Raw genomic sequence first — 26,354 nt, 5'->3', positions numbered from 1 at the left:
AGTGTTTTCAACGCGACTCAACTTACTATTTACTGGACTCGCTATGGCCGCTTGACTCAGGCTGAAATACCCTACTTCGGTTTTCATTTGTTCGAAACATTTGCACAAACTTTTCCAGATAAACTTCCTTCTTTTGTATAGTTTTTATGTCAAGACATAAGGATGCAACCCCCACCGAGAAAGGTGAGTTTTTCCCGTTGTAGCCGCTGAAGCTAACGTTACTTGTCTGGAAACGTTCTCGACGAACTGGTGCATATTTAATGGTTGAAAATGTACGCTTTGTTGCTGCTCGGCTGGCTTAAACGATAAACTTTGCTTTTTTACACTGCAAATGTGTTCTAGTTTGTTATCTTACAAGTTTAATTTGCGTCTGAGGTGTCTTTAAATGGGAACGAAGGAAGAAATCTCAGAAAAAACGTCCCATGTGCCTCAATTTTTAGGGAGAATAGCCCGTTAACGAGCCCCGTTCCCTCTCGAATGGAGAGACGTTCAAAATATGCTAAAATAAATCGCTCTCTTTACCTACAAAGCGTGTACGGCTTGGATAGTAACTTCACATATTTTAAGGAATAACGTTAATGAGGTGTTGCATCGGCGTACAATTTACCAAGCAACTCTTAAGTTCCAGTAAATATCAGTTTGGTTCGCACTGGTCCCTCTGCCATCCGCGGAGTGAAGCGAGATTATGGCAGCAGCAGGCAAAACAAAAGTTAAGATTTTATCAAAATGAATCGCAGTTTTCGTTTTTTGTCTATGCCGATTTTTAGAGTGGATCCACATTTATTAAAACAACCTAAAGTCAAATTATTGTCTGTTATTTAAATGTGCTTGGAGCCATTGAATTGTAAATTGACTGATTTTTGTATGTAGTTTGGTGCATTTTTTTCTCCTACAAGGGAAGTCAGGGGGAAAAGAAGAAAAACAATCGTTGCCGTCAAAGTGTATTTATAGCTGAACTTAAAATAGTCTACCAAGCTTAAACTGAAGTTTTAAGCGTTTTACTTTGAGAAATAACTTTCATGTAAAAATCCAAATCAGCTAAATCTGCTTCTGTGCGAAAAAATGTTCATATGGGATCATATTTCAAAAACATGGCTCAGCAGCTCAGAAACTTGACCATTTCTACCCCAGAACGTTTTAAGTGCACTCAGATACACGCAGGCTTTGTTTGTTTGTTTGTTTGTTTGTTTAGTGGCAAACATCCTGTCTGTCCACTGTTTTAAGACTTTTGTGGATCTTAATTTTATGAACATTCGTCTTTCCCACCTTGATTTGTGAAGTAATATGAAAAATCTGTTTGTTGTGGAGAGTCACGAGGAAATTACATCCATATTTTCTCTCTGACTGGGCTCACATATTGGTAGGTAATTCCAGCATTAAGAAGATAAGATAAGACTTTATTGATCCCACACCAGGAAAATTCAGTCGTAACAGCCAGCAGGTATGACAAAAAACAAATGCAGCGGCATAAAAGGGTCACGATATAAAAGTGAAGAGGATACAGAATAGAAACAGCTGCATAAATGTACATTTGTACAGATTATAAAAATACTAAATGCCATTAAAGTACTATTGCCAATATTCTTATCAGCTTTATCAAATCAGAACTAATCTGTCTCCTAAGGGAAATAATGGAGAAAACAACCGTTTTCCTGTCGACAAATGACTAATTATCAGGAATTCAACCTGCTCACAGCCCTCATTCATTTGTTTCACAGCCAATCAGAAGCCCAGAGAGACAGACTCACCTTGGTAACGAGTGGAGCTCAGGAAGATGAGATTTAGCCTCAAGAAGTGAAATATTCCAGGAAAATTCCCCTAATAAACTGAACTTTAGTCATGAGAGGGTGTGTGAAGTTTTCCCAGTGATTTCCACAATAAAACCAGCAATTTTCATTAAACTGTTCAATTTAAATTGTTCAGTTTTTAAGTTTAATTTTATGAGAAGCACAGAATAAAGGAATATTTGGCATTTTTGCTTGAAAAATGACTTTAATGATTAATCGATTATCAAAATAGCTGCCAGTTATTTTTTGATCTGTAGGGAGAGTCCCAAATTAATTAAATTCACCATCTTTCTGTGGCCTTTAAATGTGCCACTGCCTGATTCGTGCACTTAATTAGAGCTTCAGATAACTTTTATTGTCCCTCTTGACTAATCTGATGATCGTTTTCTTCGTGAATTAATTAGTTTTGTTCACGGCTGTGCGATATTGGAAAACACTGACATAGCAATATTTTATTTTTCTGCATAGTATATCTTCATTTTAGTTCTTATTATTGAACTTAGAGCTGTGCCATAATTGAATGAAGGAAGAAGTAATGAGACCTGCTTATGTCACTTCATAATTAATCCAACAGCCAATTAGAAACCCGGAGAGACTGACTGTCCCCAGGTGAGAGCTGCTGTGTGATAATGACTGCAGCTCATTTCCACTAATGCCGATTGTGAGTTAAAATCCTCTTTGTCTTCCTGTTACGTTTGAGACTCTTCCTAACGAGCCGTCGTTGCTCCCCCTTCAGGTCCGGGTCACCCAGGAGCTGAAACACACTCACGCAGAGCAGACGAGCAGATTACACATCAAGCACCAGACAGAGTGTGACCTCCTGGAAGACCTGAGGTGAGCGCTCGAGGTCAAACTGTAGACCAGGTGGACGTCAGACTGCTGGCAGAGTCCTCGTAACGCTGCTAAATCTGGGTCCGCCTACAGAAAGGTAGCAGGTAGTGTTCGGTTGGGTTTTCCAGCTCTTTCGCCGCTGCAGCTGAAAATGACGGCGAGAGTCGATCCAGACAGCAAAACAATGATCTTAAGCTCACTGTAAAGCTCCATAAAGCCGAGGGGAGCTGCAGATTCACGGCGTAATTCTCTGTTGGTTCATCGCTGTGAGACACCTCTCACATCGCACGCTGTCATTTGATATAAAGTTATCATTAAAATATTGATTATAGCCACTTTAAATGGATGTTAGCGCTGTAGCTGTCTGATTCTGACCATCCACAGCTGTGTGGGATCAGCTGTGATGCTGACGCAGTTCACTTTTATTCTTGCTCAGTTGGGTATGAAGTCTTAAAAGTATGATGTTTTAGTCTTTCTGGGTTTTTCAGGTCAACAAAACACATGAAACAAGAAGCTCCTGTAGGTTAAAGTGAGATGAATAAACCTTTTTGGCTCTGGCTAAAGCTAAAAGATGCTACAAACAGACTTAAACTGCTAGCCTAGCGACATCGAGGCTGCAAACAACCTGTGATGTAAAGCTTTTTGCAGCAGGTTTATTATTGTTAAGTAACCTAAAACCAACTGAAACCAAAAGTAAGTCCCATGTTCGGGCCTATGCAGTAATAATCCTGTGACGTTTAATTAGAGGGTTCACCCCATCATCCATAAGTCTAATTAAAAGCCACACAGCATCTCCACCTGCAGGATGACACCGCCTGTTTTCTCAGACGGTTGCAGGATCAATTAATTCTGCTCAGTCTGTCTTTGGCCCTTTTATTTCACACAGTATGAGTAAATATTTTCTCCCGGTCTGGCTTTGGTGTCCTGTGATTGAGGATTGTTTGACAGGGTTTTCAAGAGCAGCTCAAATCCCCAAATTAAAGTGTTAATTGTAGGATCAGGCCAAGTAAACACTGGACTCAGAGATGCAAACAGCTTTAGCACTGCGCTCAGATGCGTAGGCATTTTAAAGGTTGAAAAGCCAAAGGTTGTGGTTGTGTTTCGAGCCTTAGTGTTGGGTTGAGTTGACAGCCTACTGGCTCCCCACTTCCTGTCTGTGGTTGGTGGTGGAGCTCGGAGCCTCCAAACAGCTGGAAGTTAAGGTCATAGAGAGCTGCCAGATGTTCTGATTGCCTTGAACGGCTCGCTGTGGGAGGCTCAGTAACACTAGCCGTCCAGAAACAATGTGAAACTCCGCCGGTTCAGAATTCGCAAGGGTCATTCCCCGATGTTGGACGAGAAATGATTCAGCAAACTGGAAACTGCGTCTGTTTGTCAGCAAAAGCCACGTTTGGGAAAATGACAGGAAGTGAGCGGGGGGGGGGGGGGGGGAGCGTTAGAAAAGCAGGGACGAGGAAGGAACAGGCAAAAGGAAGAGAGGGAAGCTCCCAGGAAGTAAGCTAGAGATTGTTTAGAGTCGGGTGGAGCGGAGCAGTCGAGTCTCGACATGTTTAATGACTTAATGATGATTCTGCAGCAGTCGAGTCTTTCCCAGGGCGCTGACCTCTGCCCTCCTCGTGCAAATTTAACTTGAGTTATTGTTTGATTCGTTCCTGTTATTGTGAAGCTGTTAAACATCAGTAGAAAAACAAAATTTACTCACATTCCTTGAATTACTCAGCACATTTTAGGATGTGGAGAGCAGCCGGACGTTTTTAGCTGTTTTAAAGCGTCAGCAGGACATGGTCGGGGAAGGGAAACCCATCATATGAAAGGCAGCAGAAGAGAGTCCCTCAGCTGCAGCAGCCTCAGTAAATCTGACTAAAAGCTGCAAAACTCGTTCACAAAATAAGTTGAATGCATTTAACAACAGTGACTTCAGGCGTTCAGGTCAGAGAGACGTTGGCAGCAGAGGAGACGATGGGACAGACGAGATAAAGACATGCTCAGTGCTGGTGTGAAAGCTGTCAGTCGAGCTCAGGTGCTGGTCTGACATCACCTGTACAGGAGCGTCTCGGCCCGCTTCCTCGTGGACTCTGATGTGGTTTGTCTGTGCAGGATTTCTTGATAGTGGCTCTACGATTGAAGCACGAGTTCAAAAGCGTTGCTGCTTTGAAATCCGTCGTCTGATTGTGCAGGACGTGATCTGATAATTGATCTTTAGAAGCAGTTACTGCAGCGCTTTGTGCTGGACCGCTCCATTAAAACATGTGTGACATAACTATCCCACAATAATCCTCCTTCCCATAATACAACAGGGTAGCACGCCTCTTTTTCCTGTCTCTACCCGTTGGCCATAATTCATAACATGTATTTAATGTGCAGTTTTTTTGTAATATGCTCATAATCGGTTATGTGATCGTGAGCTAAGCGTGAACACACACATTTAAGTCCTGCACGACCAGCTGACTGTCAGTAGGGATTTGATTCCTCGCATTGATCCTGACGACGTGATGATGATGCAGGATGACAGCTGAGCTACCTTCAGTCCGCATGACCTCATATCTACAGCTCAAAAGTCAGCGCGGAATGCAAAGATCGTGTAATTTCTGAACCACCTCTCGTGTCACTGCTTCTGAAGTGAAGCTTCGAGGCTTTTGAAGAAGAAAGGAATTTTGTTTCAGGCGATCTTCAGCCGCACAGCTCGACTAGATGCTGGATGTTTGGTGACACAGACCGTCTGACCCTGTTAGCCTGGAACAAACACCAGGATCGCAGTCAAGGGACTGGGGGGGTGCAGAAACTCTGCAGCACCACGTCGGCTCTCTTACATGTATGATGGAGGACAGACGAGTGTTTATAATCTGTGCTGGTTTCACAAATCCTCTTTGACAAGAGAGAAAGTTCTGTTCTTTCAAAACGTTGCTTACTCACATCGCTTGGCTAAGAGGAAATATGTGAAATCAGATCACTTTCATCACCAACATGAGGATTATTACATGGATGACACAACCCAGTGCATTAAGGTGGACTTTAAAGGTGTAGGTCTTTGGTTTTCAGGCGACCACAGCAGAGTTTAAACCCTCTGGTCTCTGTAATCTGGTCTTAAAACACCCCTCGGACACACATGCTGATGCAATGATGCAAATGATGCAAAACAGCCTGAAGATAGATGGAGGAGACGGGAAATGATCAATTAAAGCTTAATGGAGAGACGAACATAATGAAGAACATGTGAAACACTGCATATCTGACTGAAACGTCATTCTATCTTGTGTCATGATGCACTTCTGCTGTCATGGCTGCATTATAACAGTCCCTCTTTTTCTCCTCTTCAGGACTTTCAGCCAAAAGAGGGCAGCTATAGAGAAGGACTACGCCCAGGTAAGTAAATCTGAACTTCCTGCCGTCTGCTGCTGCTAGTTAACATCATCGCTGCGCTGCCTTGTCATTTGCGTGGCTAAAAATACAGTTAGTTTTTACGAAGCCGTCCTCCAAAGACGCCATGTGACAGCGGGGTTGAGGATGTGGCCCTAAGAAAGCTTTTTGTTCACATGTGGTCAGATAGCTCATGAATGGTAACTAGCCACAGGAAAAACACCACAACAGAGAGAGAAACAGCATCCGGCAGCGATCCTCGGCCCTGTTTCCTCCACGCTGTGCTGCTGGAGACGTCAGTCGACCGTCTGTAAGCCCGTCCTCGCCTCCTTGGCTCTGTCCAGGTTTTGCAGCCCTGTGAGGAATGTCCACCGCCGCCGTGAAGAGGGGGCACGTCTGTAGTCACCCAGCGATCAGCCTCATGTCTGTTTGCCCATGTGCATCTGGTCCTGAGGGGTGTTTTCGTGGAGGTGGCTCGATGGGAAGAAGCCCGTCGTAAATGAGCCAAACAAACCGAGCCGGGATTGAGCTCAGCGCTGATGTGGTTAAAGTGAGTCAAGTCTGGTTTATTTTATGGCTTCGAAACAGATCTGAGACACCAGAGCAGTTCACATCAATTCACGGCGAAGGAAGCAGACACGTGAGGCCAAACGGCGAAGTCTGCGGCCACAGCGCGACGCATGATGGACGATACAGATCTCTGTATTATAGAAGAAGATCTGTGAGCTGCAGCGTAGAATTAAACAGCTTTGACGTAATAAATAGCACCTTAGACAGGTAATTTATCTTACTGCGAGAAAATAAGATACCGAGCATTTTTAAGAGACCGAAGCTCTGCGTCAGCTGGAGGATGTTCGTCAGTTTGTACAACAGCTCCCACATGGTGAGGAGGCTGGTAAACGAGCCTCTGGATTGGCCGCCTGCCCCACATGTATTTTTATGAGACAGATTGCTGTGTTTCTCTAATTTAAGTGAGCTGTGGGTCAGATTCAAATTCAGAAAACTTTATTGGGAAATTGCTTCATTGCAATACAAAGCGCTCACTTATACTTAAAAAAGTAAATATTTCTGCCTGATCGGTTGTATGATTTGGTTGGTTTGGTTGTTCATATCTTCAGTCCTGTCGGGTTGAACGCATGTGTGAAGCGCCCACGTTCCTCGCAGCCATATTTGAAGCATGGTAGTCCGGCAGAAGCTGATTGGTTGAGCTGATGTTGATCTTCAGGTGATTGTCGTCGCTCCGTGTGACGAAGCTCTCGATCAATCCTGTGTTCTCTGCAGCATGTTTCTCACTGGACGTTATTCACTGGAGTCGTATGTGTCTGTATAGTGAGAACTTCCATTTCACCAAAAAAGACACTTAATGCCTTTAATTAAACTCCTTCACAGCCTTCACTACAGACATTATATGAGTCTGGACAGACGTGCATGTAAACTGTAATTTGACTGTTTGGCCGTGAGGTGGTAATTCTAGTTTTGTGCTTTGCTGTGCTCATAATGGTGGGAAAACCTTGGTTTTTATTACCAGACTCTGCGATTCTGTCGGTGTTTTCTGCTTCGTGCACATCACAGGACCCGACATCAGCTGAGGGAGCGACAGTCGGCCTGTCGGAGGTCTGATTCCCCTCATGGCTGACGTCCAGACATCTGTTATAAACTGTTACGGGGCTTATTGCATTGTCATATTGCTGGAGCGGCATTTTGCATGTTGTGGCTGAGCGAGCTTTGATATGAAACTGAACGTCCCTGCAGCGCAGACAGACGTATCGTCTTCGTCCTCCAGTCACCGCAGAGGACACATTTGTCTTGTTTGATTAAACTTTACCGTCAGTGGAGGTTTTGAGTTTACGTCCAGTCCGAGCTTCACCTCATTCTTCACAGTTTGAACATAAAAGTCTCAGTTTCTCCACACGTAGGTTGCAGAACTGAGCGAAAAGAGGAAACTGTGTCTCTGCCTCCTGCGGCTGAAAATCTCTGTCACCTGTTTCTACATTATTCATGTTGCTTGGCTGGGTCCATGTCATCGTGTCACCCTGCATGAAAGATTTACGTAGTCCTACTCCACTAAACTCTGCATAGAAACGACAGAACACTATAAACTGTAGAGCCAGAGCAGCAAAAGCAAAACAAAGTGAGTCTGTGGGATCAATTTTTCTGTGATAAACACCATCCTGGACTCATTGAAAACTGTGAGTGTGTGTCAGGCAGCTGAAACATCAGTGTGCTTATTACAGTAGCTGGTCTATAAGATGACTGAATGAAGTTTGCATGCATCTTTAGGGCAGTGAAATGTGTATAATGATGTGTTAAATTCTGATGTATTTCTGTGTATTTAAATGTTGTATAAAAGCAGTGACAGTGTGAAAAAAGGACTGGCAAACTGAGCGATGTGGGTATCCAGTCGAGGCTCGAGAGCAGCCTGCAGGCTCGCTTCTGTAACCCCTCGCATGTGTCTTAGATTGGATATGCATGCCCAGGTTATACCGCATTTTTCAAGTCAGATTTCACCAGAAGCGAGCCGTGCAACTGCGACGCCTCCTCATGCTTAATCAACACGCCGTCGGCCCTCTGCAGGATGAAAAGATGCCTGATGGCGTCGAAGGGTTAGCACGTGTTTGGCGAGTAGTGATGAGTTCAGGTCTAAAATTAATCAGCAAATATTTTAAAGCTCAAATAAGCACAGATTCCAGCCTCTCAGGTGTGAATGTCTGCACTTGTTTTAGTCTTTTATGACGTTAAAGGTCCGGCGTGTCGGATTTAGGGGAATCTACCGCCAGAATAAATATCAAAATGATGTTTTCATTAGTGTATAATCACCTGGAAATAAGAGTGGTTGTGTTTTCGTTCCCTTTGAATGAGCTCTTTATACTTACAGATGAAGCCGGTCCTCTTCCACACTGTCTGCCGTGTTGCTCTGCCATGTTTCTACAGTAGCCCAGAAGGGACAAACCAAACGCTGACTCTAGAGAGGGCCGTTCAGCAGCCGCTGTAGGGCAGGGTGAGGCGGGGGGATTAGGCTGGATTTAGTTTTTGACATTTTCTTCACACAGAGTTTGTTTGTTATAATTGGACAAATTAAGCAATAATAACATGAACGATCGTTTGTAGGAGAATGCGACATGGACTCAGTTCTCCTCCAGTACTCGTTCAGGTTGGGTCAAACTGTGCTTCAGATCTGTTCGAGTCAGTTTTCAAAATGCCGAAACGTTTGCTGGTACCAGCTTCTTAAATGTGTTTACCCTCTGCTTCTCTAAAATGATAAAAAAAAACATCGATCTGAAGATGTCACACACATCTTATAGACCACAGGACCGTCAGGTTGATGCAGAGCAGCGGTCAGATTCATCAGTGATCGTAACAGTCGTTAATTTCAGCCCTAAAATGGAGCGAACGTCCTCCTCACGAGCCTTCTGCGTGTCTGGGTTGTGCTGCCTGCTGGTTATGTGATCAATCAGACGCCCGCTGCCAATGGTTGAATCAAAGTGGGTCAGAGTCTCTGGAACGCTTCGTCCCCTTTCGTTACACCCCCCCGCTTTTGCCTCTTTTTTTTTTTTTTTTTTCAAATCTCTTCTCTTTACGCGCCTTTTTCTGGGTCTCTTACACCTGCAAGCTGCTTCAGCCACGAACCGATTGCTATTCACATCACACAGTGCGATTAAATGTCCTCCTCTGTGTGGCTCTTCCTCTACCGTCCTCGCATCCCTCCTCCTCCTCCCCTCCCCTTGTTCCCATCGCACCATTCAGGCGTGTCCGCTAGGCGAGCTCAGTTGGCGACTCTCTCTCCATCCGAGTCCCACAATGGCCGGGTTTGTGGCGGCTTTGAAGCTTTGGCACCGAGATCGCCGAGACCAGCGAGTTCAGAGCCACGGCCGAGCCCGCCTCAAGACTGCATGACAGGGCCTGTCCTTTCACAGTGGACAGAGGAAGGATAGATGGGCTCATTTCCTTGATGGGCACTTGTTGGGGCACGAATCACTTGAGTGTGCAAAAACAAAGCCGCAAAAACGTTTAAAAAGAGGAAGCAAGGAGTGGAAAGCCAGCTTGTATCTGGAGAAATGAGTAATATAAGCCCTTTTCCTTCACATGTTTCATTTGTCTTGGCTTATCTGTCCACTGGGGACTGTGTTTTGCCCATTCGTACATTAAGTGCATTTTTTCACTTGTCCAAAATAACTCCAGTGAATGTGAGTGATGGGACAACATTCAGAGCCATCGTTCTCTGCAAACAAGTTTTTATTGAAGCTGATATAAGCTTTCTGCAGTCGGACAGCTGCCAACGTTTCACTCTTTTCAGTGTGAAGTTCCCTCTTTGGGCTGTTCAGACGGTGTTTCACTGTTGAGCCACACAAGCTGAGGAATTACTGCCTTTAAACAGAGACCATGTTTACGTGCAAGAAGCAGGTTACTGAGAGCGTTCAGGTCAAAGCAGAAAGTTTACACACTCTGCAGTAAACGTGCTTATTGCACAACCTGTTCACAAGCGGCCGGTGATCGTCTTGTATGAGGCTTTAGTGATTTAAGACGAAACTCAGATCAGCTGCTCTTAGATCAGCTGCACAATGCTAAGCTGTCTGTCCATCAGTTCCTCTGGTTACAGCAGAGTTCACCTCTCTAACATGTCAAACATACTCTCAGATATCCTCCTCATCTTTTTTTTTCCTGTTGACTCTGTCCTGCTATTTTAGCCCTTCAAAGGTTAACCTCACCGTTGGCCGAGGCGGAGGAACTGAATATATCTCCAGGGGTGAATGTGGTCTAAATAAATTGCATTTTTCACCTAAAAATGAGCCGACGTCAGCGTAAGAACCGACGAGTGAGCCAGCTCAAACTCTTGCGAGCAGGTGAACGAGTCCACGCAGTGTTGAATCACACTGAACCTGACTGAGCATTATGAAAACAGTGTGGTGTGTCTCATAGCGGTGCAGTGAACCAAACTGTGATTTTTACTGATTTTAAACTTTAGACACAGGAAGCGTGTGCTGGTGTCAAAGGTGAAAGGTCGTCCCTTAATGTGTCTCTTGCTCCGTCTCTTCCAGGCCCTCCAGAAGTTGGCGAATCAGTATCTAAAGAGGGAGTGGCCAGACAGCCCGACAAACGAACAGGACGATCACAGGTAACACCGGCCGCGCGAGATCTGTTTTATTCACCCAATAACTGATCAGTTCTAGTCAGAAAGGTCTCTAATGCAGCCAGTAACCAGCAGGACCATCCTGGGGTCGATGTGATTGGGCTGAACCCCCAGACTTGCCTTGCCGTGGGCGTGCAGCCATCGTTCTTTCTGCCTCTCGCTGCATGTCTGCTGCTTTAGCATCGTAGCATCTCCCTGCTAATGAGTCACAGGTAGCAGCCTGAAAGGAGATCGTGGTCTTATTTGGATTCATTGTGCAGCACCTGGTTACATGGAAATAAAAACAGGTTACGTATTCTCTGTTTGTGCTTGGTTCAGGAACATGTATTGCGTATGGAGGGCCTATTTGGAGGGCACGGTCCAGGTCACCCAGTCCAGAATCAGCGCCTGCGAAAACTACAAAGTTCAGGTCGCCGATCCAGCCAAGACGGTCCGACTGCAGAAGGAGCAGCAGCTGAGGAAGGTAATACAGGCCAACCATTCACCCCGCTCAGGTGTCACGACCGTTAGCACAGCTCTGCTTCCCCAGAGGCTCTGAATCTGGTGGAAGGTCTGAAACGCGACACCGGCATTGTTCTGGACAGGAGCTGCATATAGCGAACAGTTCAGACATTTTAATGTGCGCAGAAGTGCCAGTTTTAAAGAGTTAACAGTCATTATGGACAAAGACTGTTGATATTGTCCTTTCTCCTTCTTTGCAATGTGCTCACATGTTAGCAGCTGCCAGATTTAGCGTCCCTTCGTGAACACCACCTGTTGCTGTTTGGCTAAATAATGTTGTGTGCTGTGGTCTGAGCTGCTTATACCTTTTTAATTTTTCACACCCTGTTTATACTTCATCACCTCAAGCGTCTTTGGCAGATCCCGTTACCTGTCCAGTATCATAAAAGCTTAGTGTAAATCTATCCAAGAGACACCGGACGGATTGAAACTGACCCCGATGTGTTCAACCCCTGAATGATCTGTGTGAGAGAGAGCCTGTGGAGACAATGAAACTTTTGTTCATAAAGAAGATTCACTTCTGCTTTCGTGTTAGTGTACGGATGCTTGTTAGCTGATGCTAACCTGGCCTGCTGTTCTGGAGCAGCTTCAGGACCACCTTCAGTCAGACCTGCTGTACCCTGATTTGAATGTAGCCTCAGGAAACCAGGATGATCGCAGTCAGATTTAATCTAAATGAAGGTGTTTTAAACCACGTCTGGATTTTAAAGGGATATGAGACACTTGGTTTGCAGCCTGATGCGGCTACTTTAAACTGTTTACATAAGAGGAGCGTGTTTTTTTTTCCTGTTGTTTATTTGTTCATGCTTGTGCTTGTACTTCTGTTTGGCACTTCCTGTTACACTCTTTGCGCCGTGTCATTCGTTCATGTACCGCCACTGTGACGTGCAGATTTCACCCCGGGGATATATAAAGTGGCTGGCTGGCTGGTGCGGTAATTAAAAACAAGTACAGCCACCAGAATCTATCACTGCATCTGAGTGAGCGTCAAACATGTTTACGCTCGTACAGCACGAAAAATGTCGGCAGAACTATTCAGAGCTGTGCAGTGGCATCTGAAATGTTTCCTGTGGACGTTGGGACCTCAGCACAGCTGCAGCCAGATCCTGTGGACGTTCACTGTGATAGTCACGAGTCCTTTGTCCTCTGTCACTTCAGTATAATCAAACAGCCGGCGTAATGCTGATAAACTGCAATAAACAATGAGGTGAACGAGGGCAGACGTCACGGCAGGTCATCTTATCATTAATGACGGCCATCAGCCCAGTATCTGTCCCAAACTGGTCTGTAGGACCGTGCCGGTCTGGAGGTTTTCCTGATCTGGGTCTGCCGTGCTGAAATGTAAGGCGCTGCTCTCTGGTTTCTGCTGGCCGCCTTCCTGCAGCCTACAATGCTGCTCCTGTTCACCCTCACCTTTTAGGACATGCCATTATAGCTCCTGTATGACGTAACCGCCTCCACGTCCTCTGTGGATTTGCATGTTTTCCAGGTGATGCAGAGCAGGAAGGATAATTTGCATAAATATGAACTTATCTCTTTACGCTCTTTGTTCGCGTGTGTCCATTCTCAGTGTATTGATCAGCTGACGGTGGTTCAGGCTGAGCTGCAGGAGTCGGTGAAGGAGCTGACGAAGAGCAGGAAGAAGTACCAGGAGGCCGAGACGATGGCGCAGGCTGTCCGAGAGAAGGCCGAGCTGGACGCCAAGTATGAACCCCACCACTGCGCTGTCTTTGTAGGATTATAGTGATGTGATCGATCGGTTTGAGAGGAAAATGATTTGTCTAGTGTATTTTGATTTTTTTAAGGAAGTTTGTAGAAATTATACCAGAATAGTAACAATCAGCTGATGTTGCTTCTTGCTGCTGTGACCAAGAACAAATACATTATACAAACAACTAGAACTGAAATGATTAGTCGATTATTCAATTAATCAGTCAGTTTAGATGATTGATTAATTGTCTCAGTCATTTTTGTCAAGCCAAAAGGGAAACATTTGACAGTTCTTGCTTCTTATATGTGGTTTATAGCTTTTACTAAGCTTTTTTATTTTTATAGCTTTACATGTTTTTAGACATAAATATTTGTGTGTTTCTTGAAAAGATGCGCCTCATTCTTAATCATTTGTGACTTCTTGTGACATAAAGTTGTTTCTTCATAGTAAAAAAACGTGTCAGTACATACAGTAAATAGTAACTAATACAGGCTACTTGTTGTCACCTGTGGAGAAAGTCCTCATCCTGCTTTCTCCTTGGCTTTTATTGGGACCGGCCTTTTCATGTTGCCCATACCCCCGGCCATTATTTGAGACCCAGCTTCTATTTGAGGAAATACAGTAATTATGCATTTTAAAACTACGTACTCCACTTCTCCCTGATTTAAAAAAATCAAGAATCTATAAATATGCAAAATGAAAAGTCCATTCTTAGTGAATGTGCACTGAAGTTTCCTCATCCCATCGGTTTCCAAACGGTTGTGATGTCACAAATCGTGCTCGTAGGTTCACGTCGTCAGCTCAGACTGAGCAGAGAAACTTTCCTCCTCCAGCAGATGAATGTGAAAACAGACTCAGAGTGTCAAACTCTCCGCTTGCATCATTCTGCACATTGAAGAGCTCGAAGTTAAGTTTGAAGCTTTCAGAGTGGGAGGGGGGCTTTAAGGAGATAACTCGGATTAACTGATCGTGAAAACAGTCGTAGCAGCTCGTATCCAGGCTTGAGGAAGCCGTCGCTCCTCTCCCTCATTCTCAACACTTTGTCCTGGCACAACTCGAAGGCTTTGACTCACCGCATTGCAGACATTTTTCTGCCCATTAGGGAAGTTTGTTATAGAGCTGAGGCACAGCTCGGTGAAGCTCTGCTATCCGACAGGCTGAACAGCTGGACTGGATACTACAAATACTACGTTTTGTTTGGCCTGTTGTGCACACACACACACACACACACACACACACACACACACACACATACACACACTCTTATCCACTCACATCCGGGCCTGTCGGTCACATCCTCTTTTTAATCCAGAAAATTACATCACTTTTTATCTTCATTCCTGTATTTGTGTTGCGATCTGTGAATGCTCCCTTTTCAATCAGTGCGTTTGAATGCTCTTCGGGAATCAGGTCAGAGAAACTGGGTTATGCTGGTAATTTGAGATTTTATTGTGGAAGCGTGGCTTGTTTATTTTAACTGTAGTACTGATAGAAGGTGTGTCACAGATGGACGGATGACAGAGCTTTTCCTGGCAGTGTGAATGTGTGTTTGACAGTGATGAAGTCAAACCGTGTCAGTCGATGCCTCTTTACTTCTGTGCAGGTCCAAGCTAAGTCTCTTCCAGTCCCGATCCAGTCTTCAGAGGGCAAACGTAAAGGTACAGCTCTTTACATCCAAAACACTGCTCTGCACGCTGTGACATTTTGGTGCTTCAGTCAGCAGCGTGAACTTTTACTTTCCAGCTCAAAGCCAAGAGGAGCGAGTGCAACTCCAAAGCCACCCACGCCAGAAACGACTACCTTCTCACGCTAGCAGCCGCTAACGCTCACCAGCAGCGCTACTATGACACAGACCTCGTGGACTGCATCAAGGTGGGGACGTGCTCTCTGAACGCGGGTGGGTGGTGGGAGATGGACAATGAACTTGATAAAGCTGAAACCTTGTGTTTGTCTGCAGGTCTTAGATGGCAGAATCTACGAGCAGGTAAAAGATTACCTGGTCTCGCTGTGTCAGACCGAGCTGGAAGGCTACCAGGCTGTCCACAACACCTTCAACCACCTCTTGAACAGCTCAAACGGGGTAAGTCTTGGGGTCAGGTGTCAGAACCAGTGTGAGACAAGTGCGCCTGGTGTTTAATCCGACTGTAAATACATGCGATAGCCCACTATTTTTCAGGATGCCTCTCTCATCCATCAGTATCACTCAGTGTCTCTGTGACTGCAGGAAGAGCCGAACTCCTCTTCCTCACCACCTGCTAATTAATTGGGAGGTTTGAGTTACCGCTGCTCTCCTCGGTGTCGCGCTCCTCGCTCATCTTGCCTCTCTGGAGCTGCGGTGGCATTTTGTTTCTGCTCGGGGCAGAATATGAACAAACCATTAGAGGGAAGCAGGTGCAGAGGTTTTCAGCAGAGCTCACGTTTCACCTCGCGTCGCTGCCCTGAAACAGATCTGACACGGCTTCGTCTCATCGGACAGTTTGACATGAACATGTTTGATTCTTGTGTTGTTTTGTGGTCTGAACACAGTTTTAAGTTGTTGTGTGCCTGTGCAGCGTTTAAAGATGCTAAATAAATGCTCCACTTGTGGTGCTGCTGGTCCGATGGGAGCAGCGTGTTCGCTCTCAGATGTTGTAACGTGTTTGCAAAGCAGTGAATCAAAGCCTTTTGATGATTATGATAGTTGGGAATTTAGGATTATCAGGCATTTATCACTCCCAGAGCACTTTGATTTGGTTTTGTTTAGTTTTTTTATCAGTTTCTTAAACTGACAATAACGCCAAAGCGGTGTGAATTCTTCCGTTTTCATTGGTCCACAGTGCTGGACAAGTGCAGTCTCCTCTGTTATCAGGAGAGCCAAGGACAGGACGCTTTATACTGTCAGTCCCTATAAACTACACTGGTGTCATATGAACAGAATATCACGAGTGATAAATGTGGGCGAAGTCACTAAATACAGAGCAGACAACCGAGAATTATCTTAAGATACTTCAGGAAAAGTTTAAAGGTATTATGTTGAAGTGGAAAAACATATGACGATGAAGATGCATTTATGGAGCTGTGAGAGTGTCGACAGTATTTAAAGTGTAGAAGTAAGTTTAAAGGTGGAGTTGCTGATTCTTTCCTCCGCTGTAGGTTCTGCAGGAGTTCCAGCAGCAGCTGTTTGTACAGAAGAACCTCATGTTCCAGCAGGCGCCGGACTTCTCCTTCCAGCCCGTCGACTCAGACACGGTAAATCCTGACGACTTTATCGCTGAACGTCAAACGTGAATACGCTGATATTCACTGATATTGGCTGATATTGATCTTCAGGTGATGAAGCTCTCTGTCAGCGCTCTTGAAAAATAGTCTCTAAGTGAAGAAAACATATTCCTACCTGGACATTGTTCAGTGGGATCATACGTGTCAATAAAGTAAAAAAAATACACTTAATACCTTTTTACTGGATTCCTTCAAAGTCTTCACTGCGTGTATTACGAGTCTGCACAGACGTGGAGGTAACCTGCACCCTGACTGCTCGGCGGGGGCAAACACCACGTGGCGGTGATTCTCCTGTTTTTTTTAACTCGGTGATTTTCTCGCTCTGACCCTCCTGCTGTGGTTTCATCAACATCTGCTCCCTCGGCCGCCTTGTCCAAACGCCCGGGGCCGTAAAAGATTTGTGTGTGAAATTTGCATCCCATAACGGCCTGAACACCTCGGCGACTCCCACCTGACCGGCCGGCCTACCTGCAGCGTGCTCTGCACACCTGTTCAGGAAGCTCATAGAGGCTCGTGAGCTGAACGTTTCCCAGAAACGTTTTACTATCATGACCCTGCAGGTGGTTTATGGATGGCTGCTGTACATGAGCGTAACGCACTGCAGTCCAGGTACCTCGCCGTACTCGCCCGTCGCCCACTCCGCCGGCCCTCTGCTCCTCTGGACAACACTGGACAATTTGTTCAAACTGCAAACGCTGGCGTTGTTTTCATTGGAAGTCAAACAAGCGGCAGCCTGTTCCTTAAGAAAACATTAGCGGTGGAGAGCCCCCCCCCCCCGCAGCAGACAGAGGGATCCGGTAAGGAATAGAGCTGAGCAGGGAGGGAGGGGCAGGAGGTGGGCCGGACCCTGTGAACGGCCCAGCTGTGAAAAGGAGGCATTGTGAGCGCTGACCCTCCCCACCCCGGCCTTTCCCTCCATACGCACACACGTGCACACACGCACTGCTGCTGCTGTCATATGGAAAGCTCTTAACTCAGAGTTTAGGTGTTTGTTTCCATCTTAAGAACGAATGAAAAATCCAAAATGCTAAAATTCAGTGAAGAGACGTGAGGCTTTGGTTTGATGTGTCAGCGAAGCGAAGCTGTCGGCTCTTAAACAGATTCCTCTCCTCTCTTACGTAACTGAGAGCCAGCTGGGTTTGGACATCCACAAATTTAAGATGAATATGTTCCTTTTGGCTTTATTCCTTTATTTAATGATGTTCTATGTAAACACAGCTGTCAGTGAACGGAGGCGACGCTGAGACAAAAGCTCTATTCCAGCTCCACCGCCTTCTAAACTGGGCCCATTAAATATGTAAAGAGGAAGTTGCCACGTGGACGTAACTGACACGGTAAACATGACTTGCGCCGGTGGTTCTCTTAACGGGCATTTGGGAAACCACGAGGTCCTCTTAAAGGTGCTCTGCTCGGTCATAAACGTTGCATTAAGCGGGAGTTCATTTTAGAAACAGGCTTTTCACAAACAATGAGTGTTTCCATGCGAGGTCATTTACAGTAAGAGCTTTGTGCACAGAAATCTATTTCTAGGCAGGATTAGGTAACGTCTTCCAGGTTTCTTCATGTCAATAATGTTAATAAATGGTCAGTATCAGCAGCTTGCTTTGCAGCGCAGTGCCTCTGTTTTCCTGGTTAAGTGCTGTGATGCTCTGTCTCACCTGTCCGTCACCGTCTCCTCCTCTCTGGTGTTCGCAGGTGATGCAGCTGCAGAAAGAGAGCGGCACGGCGGAGGAGCACAGTCTGGATAAAGAGGCGAGGAAATGGGCGAGCCGCGTGGCCCGAGAGTACAAGAGCATCATCCACACTCAGAGGGTGAGAACGGCGCAGAAGCGTGAAGAGAAAAGGTCGTAGCTTCAGGAGAGAGACGCTGTCGACGTGTCCTGCACAGGCGATGACAGTCGGCTCAAAGTGCAGTTACAGTCTCCACCAAACTGACTTCTTAAAGGTCGTCAGGGAGAATCCTGGTCTCCGTTATGGAGGCAGGGGGTGTTCTGGGAAACGCTGATGCAGGATTACATGCAGATTACTTGAAGAACTTCAGTTCAAGTTCATGTCAGAGGTTTGTTTTTGTGTCACCTCGAGGCAGCGTCTGTGACTGAATGTTGAAAGGTCTGTCACCGGATCGGGACGCCATGAGGAACTCGGATTAACCTCCCAAGTTGTCCTCTGATTGTACGAGGAAGGGGTCAGGCCATAAATGAGTTTATCAATCATTTAACACATCAGAGTTTATTGTCCTGATTTCTCTGTGCAGAAGTGAAACAAACATTCAGCGTGTTGATAGACATAACTGTGCAGTGACGTCCTTTATTCATCTGTTTAAGCTTCAGTCAGCCTGGAAAAGCCTCACAAATGTTCCAAAGTACCCAAAAACCATCAGCAGCCCGAAGAGGAAGAGTGTCTGTGGAGAGCGTTCACGATAGTTTATACGTATCAGCAGACACAATTTTATATTGCTGATTCTTAAACAGAACAAATTATAAACTAATACTGGCAAAAGTCAGTCAAGCTGTTGCACAAAGCGACAGCAAAGGGCCAAAATCACTCTGTGAATTGTGAAAAAAGTTCATGTTTATGTATTTACTCATTCCTACTATTATTATTATTCATATTTGGGGCATAATCATGCTTTAAGATTTTGAACTACACTTCCCATAATTCTGGTGCTTTGGGAGAAGTAGTGTTAGTTAGCTGTAGGCAGTTTTTGCCAGTGTTTGTTCATATTTTGGGAAATACGCAGCATTAAAAGTAATCTGAATTATCTGTCACAGACGGGTGAACAGACAGGTGTCAGTGCAGAGATATCAAAGAAAACCTGAAAACATGATGATTGTCAGGCGAGTTCTGGAGGTAAAGGAGTCTTTTTTCTCGCAGGTTTACAGACGTTTCTTTGAAATGACGGTACAGAAGGTAAGAATATCCTCAGGAGGCGTAAGTCAGGTGTTGGAGTTTAACTGCCTGTTAATGGCCAACACGTCTTTTCCTCTAAACTTTGGCCTTTACCGTAAAGCATTAAGGCAGTTTGATAATAATAAACCTGCAGATCGTAAAATGTGAAGGTAAATATGATGAAGCAACACGACACAGGATAAGAGTTCACCATCATCTCCTGGCGTTAACCCTTTTCCTCGTCAGTGACGTCCGTCCAGAACAGCAGCATCAAACGGTTTTGTGTTTCCATCAAACAGGAAATGAGTCACTCTCTCTCCAGCAAAGCTCAATCAAACGTCCTCAATTAGCGTCTTTATTGTCGGACAGTTTCCGTCCTGTGTTCGTGGGTTGAATTTTGGATGATGGCTGCGTTTGTTCGCTGGTGTCGGCGTGACTTCAACTGATTTGTTTTCAGGCTCTGGAGGAGTACGAGACTCAAGAGTCATCAGAGCAGAACAACAGCGAGCTGGAGACCAAGATGGAGGTGGCGAGGCAGAGTCTCCGGAGGGCAGAGGTAATGTGTGTGTGCGTGCATGAGGGTGTGTGTGTTTATGTGTGTTATTGAGTCAGAAGGATTTCTCTGTTTTCTCCATCAGTGTCTTGTTACCTCAGATGGCCACAGTACTCCCCCTGCTGGTTAAAAGGTGAAATGACACGGTACCTGCTGGACCACAGGTCCATGAGTGGTGCTGTTAGCCTCCTGTTAGCATCCTGTTAGCATCCGTTTCAGAGGCTGCTCAGTGGAAAAACAGTCATTTTAAAGCAGAAACGGTTCATCAGTTAATTGAAATGTGTTTGACAGAGGATAAATCTTCAAGTTTGATCATGGAGTAATATTTTACGTTAGTTTTCAGGCAAAATACAAAATATTTGCTGGTTTTTCTTCAATTTTCTGCTGGTTTCTTTGCATTTTGGAGTGTTGGTTTGGCAAAATGAGCACTTGTGAATGATTAACAGGAAAATTAAAAGACAGACTCATCGATAATGAGATTAACTGTTAGTTTGCGGCGTTGTTAGCCCAGTGTGCTTCAGTTTCTTTAAGCCGGTGTCGTGCTGGACGCTTTTATTTTCCTGTCTGCGTTTATCGATTAGCGTGTTGTCGTGTTGGTTTATTTTTCACTCTGCGCCCACAGACGGTGAAGGTGAAGGCGGAGGCCCGTCTGGACCTGCTGAGGCAGGCGGGTGTCGCTGTGGAAACGTGGCTGAAGAGCGCCATGAACCAGGTGATGGAGGAGCTGGAGAACGAGCGCTGGAACAACCTCAGTACCCACGATCCTTCACTCTCTGTAAGACCACTGTGCATCAATGCTAACCTTAGCACGAGCACGTCCGAGTTGGACTTTTTGTTCCTCTTCCACCTTCAACTGCGTCACACCAGCTCTGCCATATGTCTGCAGGGAACAGCAGATCTGGAGCGAGAGGATGAGGAGGAGATGGAGGACAGCGGTGAAGTGTTAGACGACAGCAGCTCCAGCCCCTCCAGCACCCTGAAAAACTATCCCCTCACCTGCAAAGTACTCTACTCCTACAAGGTACCAGCAGAGCTCAGAGTGCTGCTTCCTGTGTGCACCTCTGGTCGCCATTACAGGACGTACTTATGAATAAGACTGCAGAGTAGCATCAAGCAGTGAAGCACAGATGAAGTAAAATGTTCATTAAAATGTTCATAGGAATACTTTGAAGGTTCGTAAAAATGTCTCATTGTTAAAAAGTACCAGTAAATATGGCCGTACTTACACGTTCAGCCTCAAAGTTCTTGATCATGTTTTTTATTTTTAATGCTTAATATCAAGTTAAATGTAATGCATCCATCGCAGTGCAGGCTAGGCTAGTTAGCTTGTTCTCTGCGCTCGTTTCCAGGCGTCTCAGCCCGATGAACTGACCATTGAGGAGCAGGAAATCCTGGAGGTCATTGATGACGGAGACATGGAGGACTGGGTCAAGGTACAAAACCTCACGTTTGAGCTTTGCTGCTGAATTTGTAGACAGGTTTTTTGGATTGTTTGTTCTGGATTTCCCACCAAGACCTTTTCACCGCAAGTCGTCACGGTGAGTTTATGCTTTCTGCACCTCCAGGCCAGAAACCGCAGCGGACAGGTCGGCTACGTCCCTGAGAAATACTTGCAGCTGCCTTCCTCCAACAGCCTGCTGAGCATGCTGCAGGCTCTGGCCGCGCTGGACGCCAGATCTCACTCCTCCAGCAACTCCACTGAGCCTGAAACCGAACTGCCCACCGGCTCCGTCAACGGAGACTCCAGCGGTGAGGGACGCTTCTCCCAAACGGGTGCTCGTGTGGCCGGTTTTTGTCTGTCCTGCTGCTGTACTGACCCCGTCCTTTCTGCCGCAGTGTCGTTTGCGAAGGCGCTGTACGACTATGCGGGACAGACGGATGACGAGCTGTCGTTCCCGGAAGGCGCCATCATCCGCATCCTGAGCAGAGAGACCCACGAGGATGATGGTTTCTGGGAGGGGGAGTTCAACGGCGTCGTCGGCGTCTTCCCTGCCGTTCTGGTGGAAGATCTCGCCGGCGCCAGCGAGAATGGAGATGGACAAAGAGATGGCAGCGCACAGGTATGTTGATGCTCATGAGCTGACCAATCGTGGACAAACACTGCAGCTGTTAATTTATGTACAAATCTGCTGTAAGCTGCGCTCTGGTTGGCCGAACGCGACCGCGCATGCTAACATTTAGTACTTTGTCTTCGAGGCCTCCCCCTCCCCTTTGGCCCAGTGTGACCGCTCCCCTCGGAGCCCCTTCCAGCCGGGGCCTCTCCACAGCAGCCCCCTGCAGACGCCCACCATGTCCTCTCCTCAGTCGAGTCCCTGCAGCGCCACCGCCTCTCCCATAGGCCGACCGCCCTCCTATCACAATGGACATCACAGGCCGCCACCGGCACCGCACAAAAGCCCCTTTCAGAGTAAGAGTTACTGGTTTGTCTGTTTAAGTGGTCACAGTCAGCATGTGACAGCTGCTATGAAGAAGAACTAATGAAACTGTAAGTGGTGATAATCTGCGTCCACTGCTCCCTTCAGGTCCAGCCCAAGGCGCCCCCCAACCTCCCAAATACCCGGAGAGCGGATCCAGCACCATTCGACCTGTGAGTGAACGTTTCCTGTGTTTCTAAGGAAGATTTTACCGCCTGTTTTCCTGTTTGCAGGTTTCTGGGGAGTACTGCTGCATATGTGAAAAAACTGAAAAAAAAAAAAGATCTTTTGACTCGAGTGATGTCACTTGAGTCAGCATCCATTGTGGCTGAAGGCTTAAACTTGAAAGAAGTGATCTTACCAGACCTCCTCATGCTTGAGGCTAGCACCTCGAGGCTACATTAGCTAGCATAAGCACTTGAATTTCCATGGCTGGTGGTTGTGTAGCATTGTGGGTAATGTAGGCGGCACCTTTTGACAAATAACAAGAAAGTGATGCAAAAGACGATGTCTCAAATCCATCATGAGTCCGACAAAGTTTTAGGACTGAGATGCAAAGTCGGTACAAAATATTTAGGGCTGCAACTAATTATCATTATTGATTAATCTGCCAATTATTTCCTCAATGATGTTTGGTTTATAAAACGTCCAACCTCCACAACCCAAAGCTGTTTTTGTGCGTCCAGGCGAGTGTCACTCCACTGCTTTTGGTAACTAGAAATGTAATTTATGACTTTTTTAAATCAGATACTGCAGTTACACTTACTGACATTTAAATGTTCATTGAACAGATTATTTATTAACTGCTGTATTAAAACCTCGTTAACAATGTGCATCCAGCATCATGTGTACCAAATCCTGCTCTCGAACCACAACTCGAGAGTGCTCACCTGAAGGAACGCTGATCGTTGCTGCCCTCTGGTGGTCGGAGTGTTAATAACTGCTGTCACTGCAGTTTTAATGGGTACAATGATTTCATGGTCGTGTTGTCAGGGGCACAAAAATATCACAGCTGTGTGTGCTTTGATATGATGATTGAAGAAGAAGACTTTAACTTTTAGATGCAGTAACTGTTAAAGTAATTAAATTACTTTTGAGAGAAGTAACTGTAACGTGTCCAGACTGCAGAGTCGACCGATTCGGTTTGTTCTTCTTTCATGTTAAACTTTCGTCCTTCTGTCTGTGAGAGCTCAGTGAATCTGTCATCAGTCATTGATTGATGGATGTTTCCAGGTCCGCGCCGCTCCTCCTCCCCCGAAGCAGCATCCCCGTGGGCAGGTGAAGCGGAGGGAGGAGGTGGAGATCACGCTGGTGTGAAGATGATGGCTGACGGCGGCGGCGGTGGCGGCGGCTCTGTTCAAACCAGCCTTAGGACTCGGCGGCTCCGTGCCTCTAAACGCACTCCCAAAGGAAACCGAGTAAACTTAAACCCCCTGAAGACGCCCGGAGGCCCGGAGAGACCCTCCACTTTGTCCTCTCGTCCTTTAACACAACACATCAGAGGGTTCGTGTGCTCTGGAGGAATATTGTGCCTTCTCTTAATACTCCTTTCATTTCCTCTCATCTTCATCTTCATCTTCAGCTGTCTTTTCTCACCCTCCCTCAGTGTTTGTCTCCTCTTTGACCGACGGATAGAGCCGATATTATAATTTGTATTCAGAGTTTATGGGTCCGTATTGTCCTCTACGTGGACGTGGGTCATTTCAGTCCTGACAAAATATGTTTCTTTCTGATCTTGGATCTCACTCATCGTCATTGATGTAGTGATAACTGGCAGATCATGTGACCTTTGGTAACGTTGCATCATTGGCTCGTGGTGGCGAAGAGAATCCACGCTGATCTTTAGCGCCAAGTTGTAAAACACACCAGTCTGAGGGAAAACACGTTGAAGTGAGAGCACTGGTTTCCAGTAACAGGGAAGCTGTCGTGGCTCATTAGCTGTTTTAACCTCCTCCGTCGGAGTGAAACGGCCATGAGCGCGACCTTCTCGTCAAAGCCTCAGCTAGAAGAAGACGACGACCATCAGCTCGTACAGCCACACCGATTGGACAGAGACGACGTCTTTTTTCTTTGAGTTCATTAGTCCTCCGTCACGTGTTTATCGATGTCGTCCAATAACGCATGAACGCTCTCAGTCACTACATCGCTTCCTGTGTGGCTCCTTCTCTTATTTCCACAAACTGATGTCGAGAGTTTTCACAATTGGAATTCTTCTATGCAACAGCGTCTCACTCGGCAGGACGTCTCAGCATGTTGTGAACATGTTCGTCCACCACAAACCCAAAGTCTGGTCGTCTCCACGCTCGATCGAAACGCCGGCACGGACGAGGCTGGTCCTCTCCTCCAACACGCGACTGCACACAGTCACGCTAACAAGGGAAAAGTGGCAATTTTTAGTTTGTTATGTCCGCAGGGAGAATCTCCCGGGAAAGTCGTCTCGATCAAAGTAACGGATCCTTTACCTTTTTATCGATTGATTTTTAAACCCTGCTTCTCATGTTAGTTTTCTTTGCACCAAATGCTGAGAAATTCCTAAAGGGAGAAACGTAGTGCGAGCGAACGTAGTCTAACTTTTTTGTTTTTCCTCTCTCTCTCGTGTTGTAAAATAAAAGATCTAGAAATGTTGTTATGACGCTAACGTAATGCTGGCGAGAGAGGAGGTGTGTGAGGAGGAGGAGGTTGCAGTGGGTGACAGTTTACACTGAGGTAATGTGCAGTTTAAACATGCCTTTATTTTTAAGGAGGAAACCATCCTGAGCTGCTAGCTGTCCAATAAAAAATCTATACTGTCATAGTGAAGCACTTTTTGATGTCTTCTTATTCCTTTTCAGTATTGTGGATGCTACGTTGTTTGTTCAATATTTCTTGTTTGACATTTTGTGTACCAGCTATATTGGTATAAGATTTATTTTTCTTCTGTCTGCTCTTGCGTTATTTAGCCTTAAATAGCCATTGTAGTGTCTTTGAGATTGAGAAATGACCTTTTGATCGTATTGTTTTTGAAATACCAATAGTTTACAGAGAGCTTGGAGATGGATATCTGTACAAATAATAGCACAGCTTTTCTTTCTTTTTGTTTGTCTAGAATTAGGATTAAAAAAACCTATTAAACCTTAGTTTAATTCGATCAGAGGAAAAGAGATATCTGTCAGCTGTGTTGCTGTGTTCTCGTTGATCTCCTTGAGATCTGAATGACATCAAACTTATTTTTGAAGTTTGCGTTTACCCTGTTGTATTGAAAAAGATAGTCGTCAGACTGAAGTCTCTTTTCCCGTTAGAGAAGTTGTTGATAACTTGCTACTGGTCCTGATTCCATGTTAAGTCTGAATCTGAAATTCAGTAAGAAACGGCCCACATTTTACAATGTAAGCTCTGCAGAGGCTGTCGAGCGTCATATTACACACCAGTGGATGTTTAACTGTATTTATTGTGTACAAATAAATGTGAAATAAAGATAGCTTAAATAAAATAAGACAAACAAGACTATTTTTATGAGTTTTTATTTCCATGCTGTTATCTGTGTGTAATGTGGAGTCTGAGTCCATGAGAAGCGCAGAATTTGTCTTAAAAGGTCCAACTATCACAACAAAAACAAGCTCTGAGTGGGTGTGTGTTCGCTGTGGGAGGTTTGAAATGAAATAGCTGCTGACAAGGAAGAAAAAAATATCCATGATCATTTCCAAATGAAGCTAAAGCAAAACAGCACTTTTATACTGAAGATCAAACAAGGCGATTACTAAAATGACTCGATGTCTGATCATCGCGATGTCCCTGAACGCATCGCAGGGAGCAGAAATTAAACTGATCATCGCCGCCTCGTTTGTTTACATTTTTAAAAGCACAAACCTTTGTCAATTCCAAGTAATAAAAAGTTCCACTTCCTGTCAGAGCCTTTAAAGTAAATTACGTGTTGGTTTTGATGATT

General features: G+C 45.5%; 1 protein-coding gene across 1 annotated transcript; it reads left to right on the top strand.

Moving 5' to 3' along the window:
• Window positions 1–25,890, top strand: LOC139345120 (F-BAR and double SH3 domains protein 2-like). The gene is made up of 20 exons (XM_070983613.1): window positions 1–183; window positions 2,524–2,621; window positions 5,936–5,981; window positions 11,012–11,088; window positions 11,422–11,566; window positions 13,175–13,308; window positions 14,919–14,973; window positions 15,059–15,187; window positions 15,273–15,395; window positions 16,448–16,543; window positions 18,269–18,385; window positions 19,920–20,018; window positions 20,638–20,790; window positions 20,902–21,036; window positions 21,365–21,448; window positions 21,581–21,764; window positions 21,852–22,075; window positions 22,212–22,422; window positions 22,538–22,602; window positions 23,663–25,890. The coding sequence occupies exons 1-20, from the start codon at window positions 163–165 to the stop codon at window positions 23,744–23,746; spliced, it is 2,280 nt and encodes a 759-aa protein (XP_070839714.1). The 5' UTR covers window positions 1–162; the 3' UTR covers window positions 23,747–25,890.
• Window positions 25,891–26,354: the final 464 nt, after the last annotated feature.

The sequence above is a fragment of the Chaetodon trifascialis genome, chromosome 16 (assembly GCF_039877785.1).
Source record: "Chaetodon trifascialis isolate fChaTrf1 chromosome 16, fChaTrf1.hap1, whole genome shotgun sequence".
Taxonomy (NCBI): Eukaryota; Metazoa; Chordata; class Actinopteri; order Chaetodontiformes; family Chaetodontidae; genus Chaetodon; species Chaetodon trifascialis.
Note: the sequence above shows the minus strand (reverse complement) of the source record. Positions and strands in the feature narration are given on the sequence as shown.

Excerpts from the sequence above, each read along its gene's own strand:
- LOC139345120 (XM_070983613.1), top strand. The coding sequence starts at position 163 with ATGCAACCCCCACCGAGAAAG. Across the intron at positions 5,982-11,011 it reads TAGAGAAGGACTACGCCCAG|GCCCTCCAGAAGTTGGCGAA; the intron begins GTAAGTAAATCT and ends CGTCTCTTCCAG. Across the intron at positions 21,765-21,851 it reads CGTCAACGGAGACTCCAGCG|TGTCGTTTGCGAAGGCGCTG; the intron begins GTGAGGGACGCT and ends TTTCTGCCGCAG.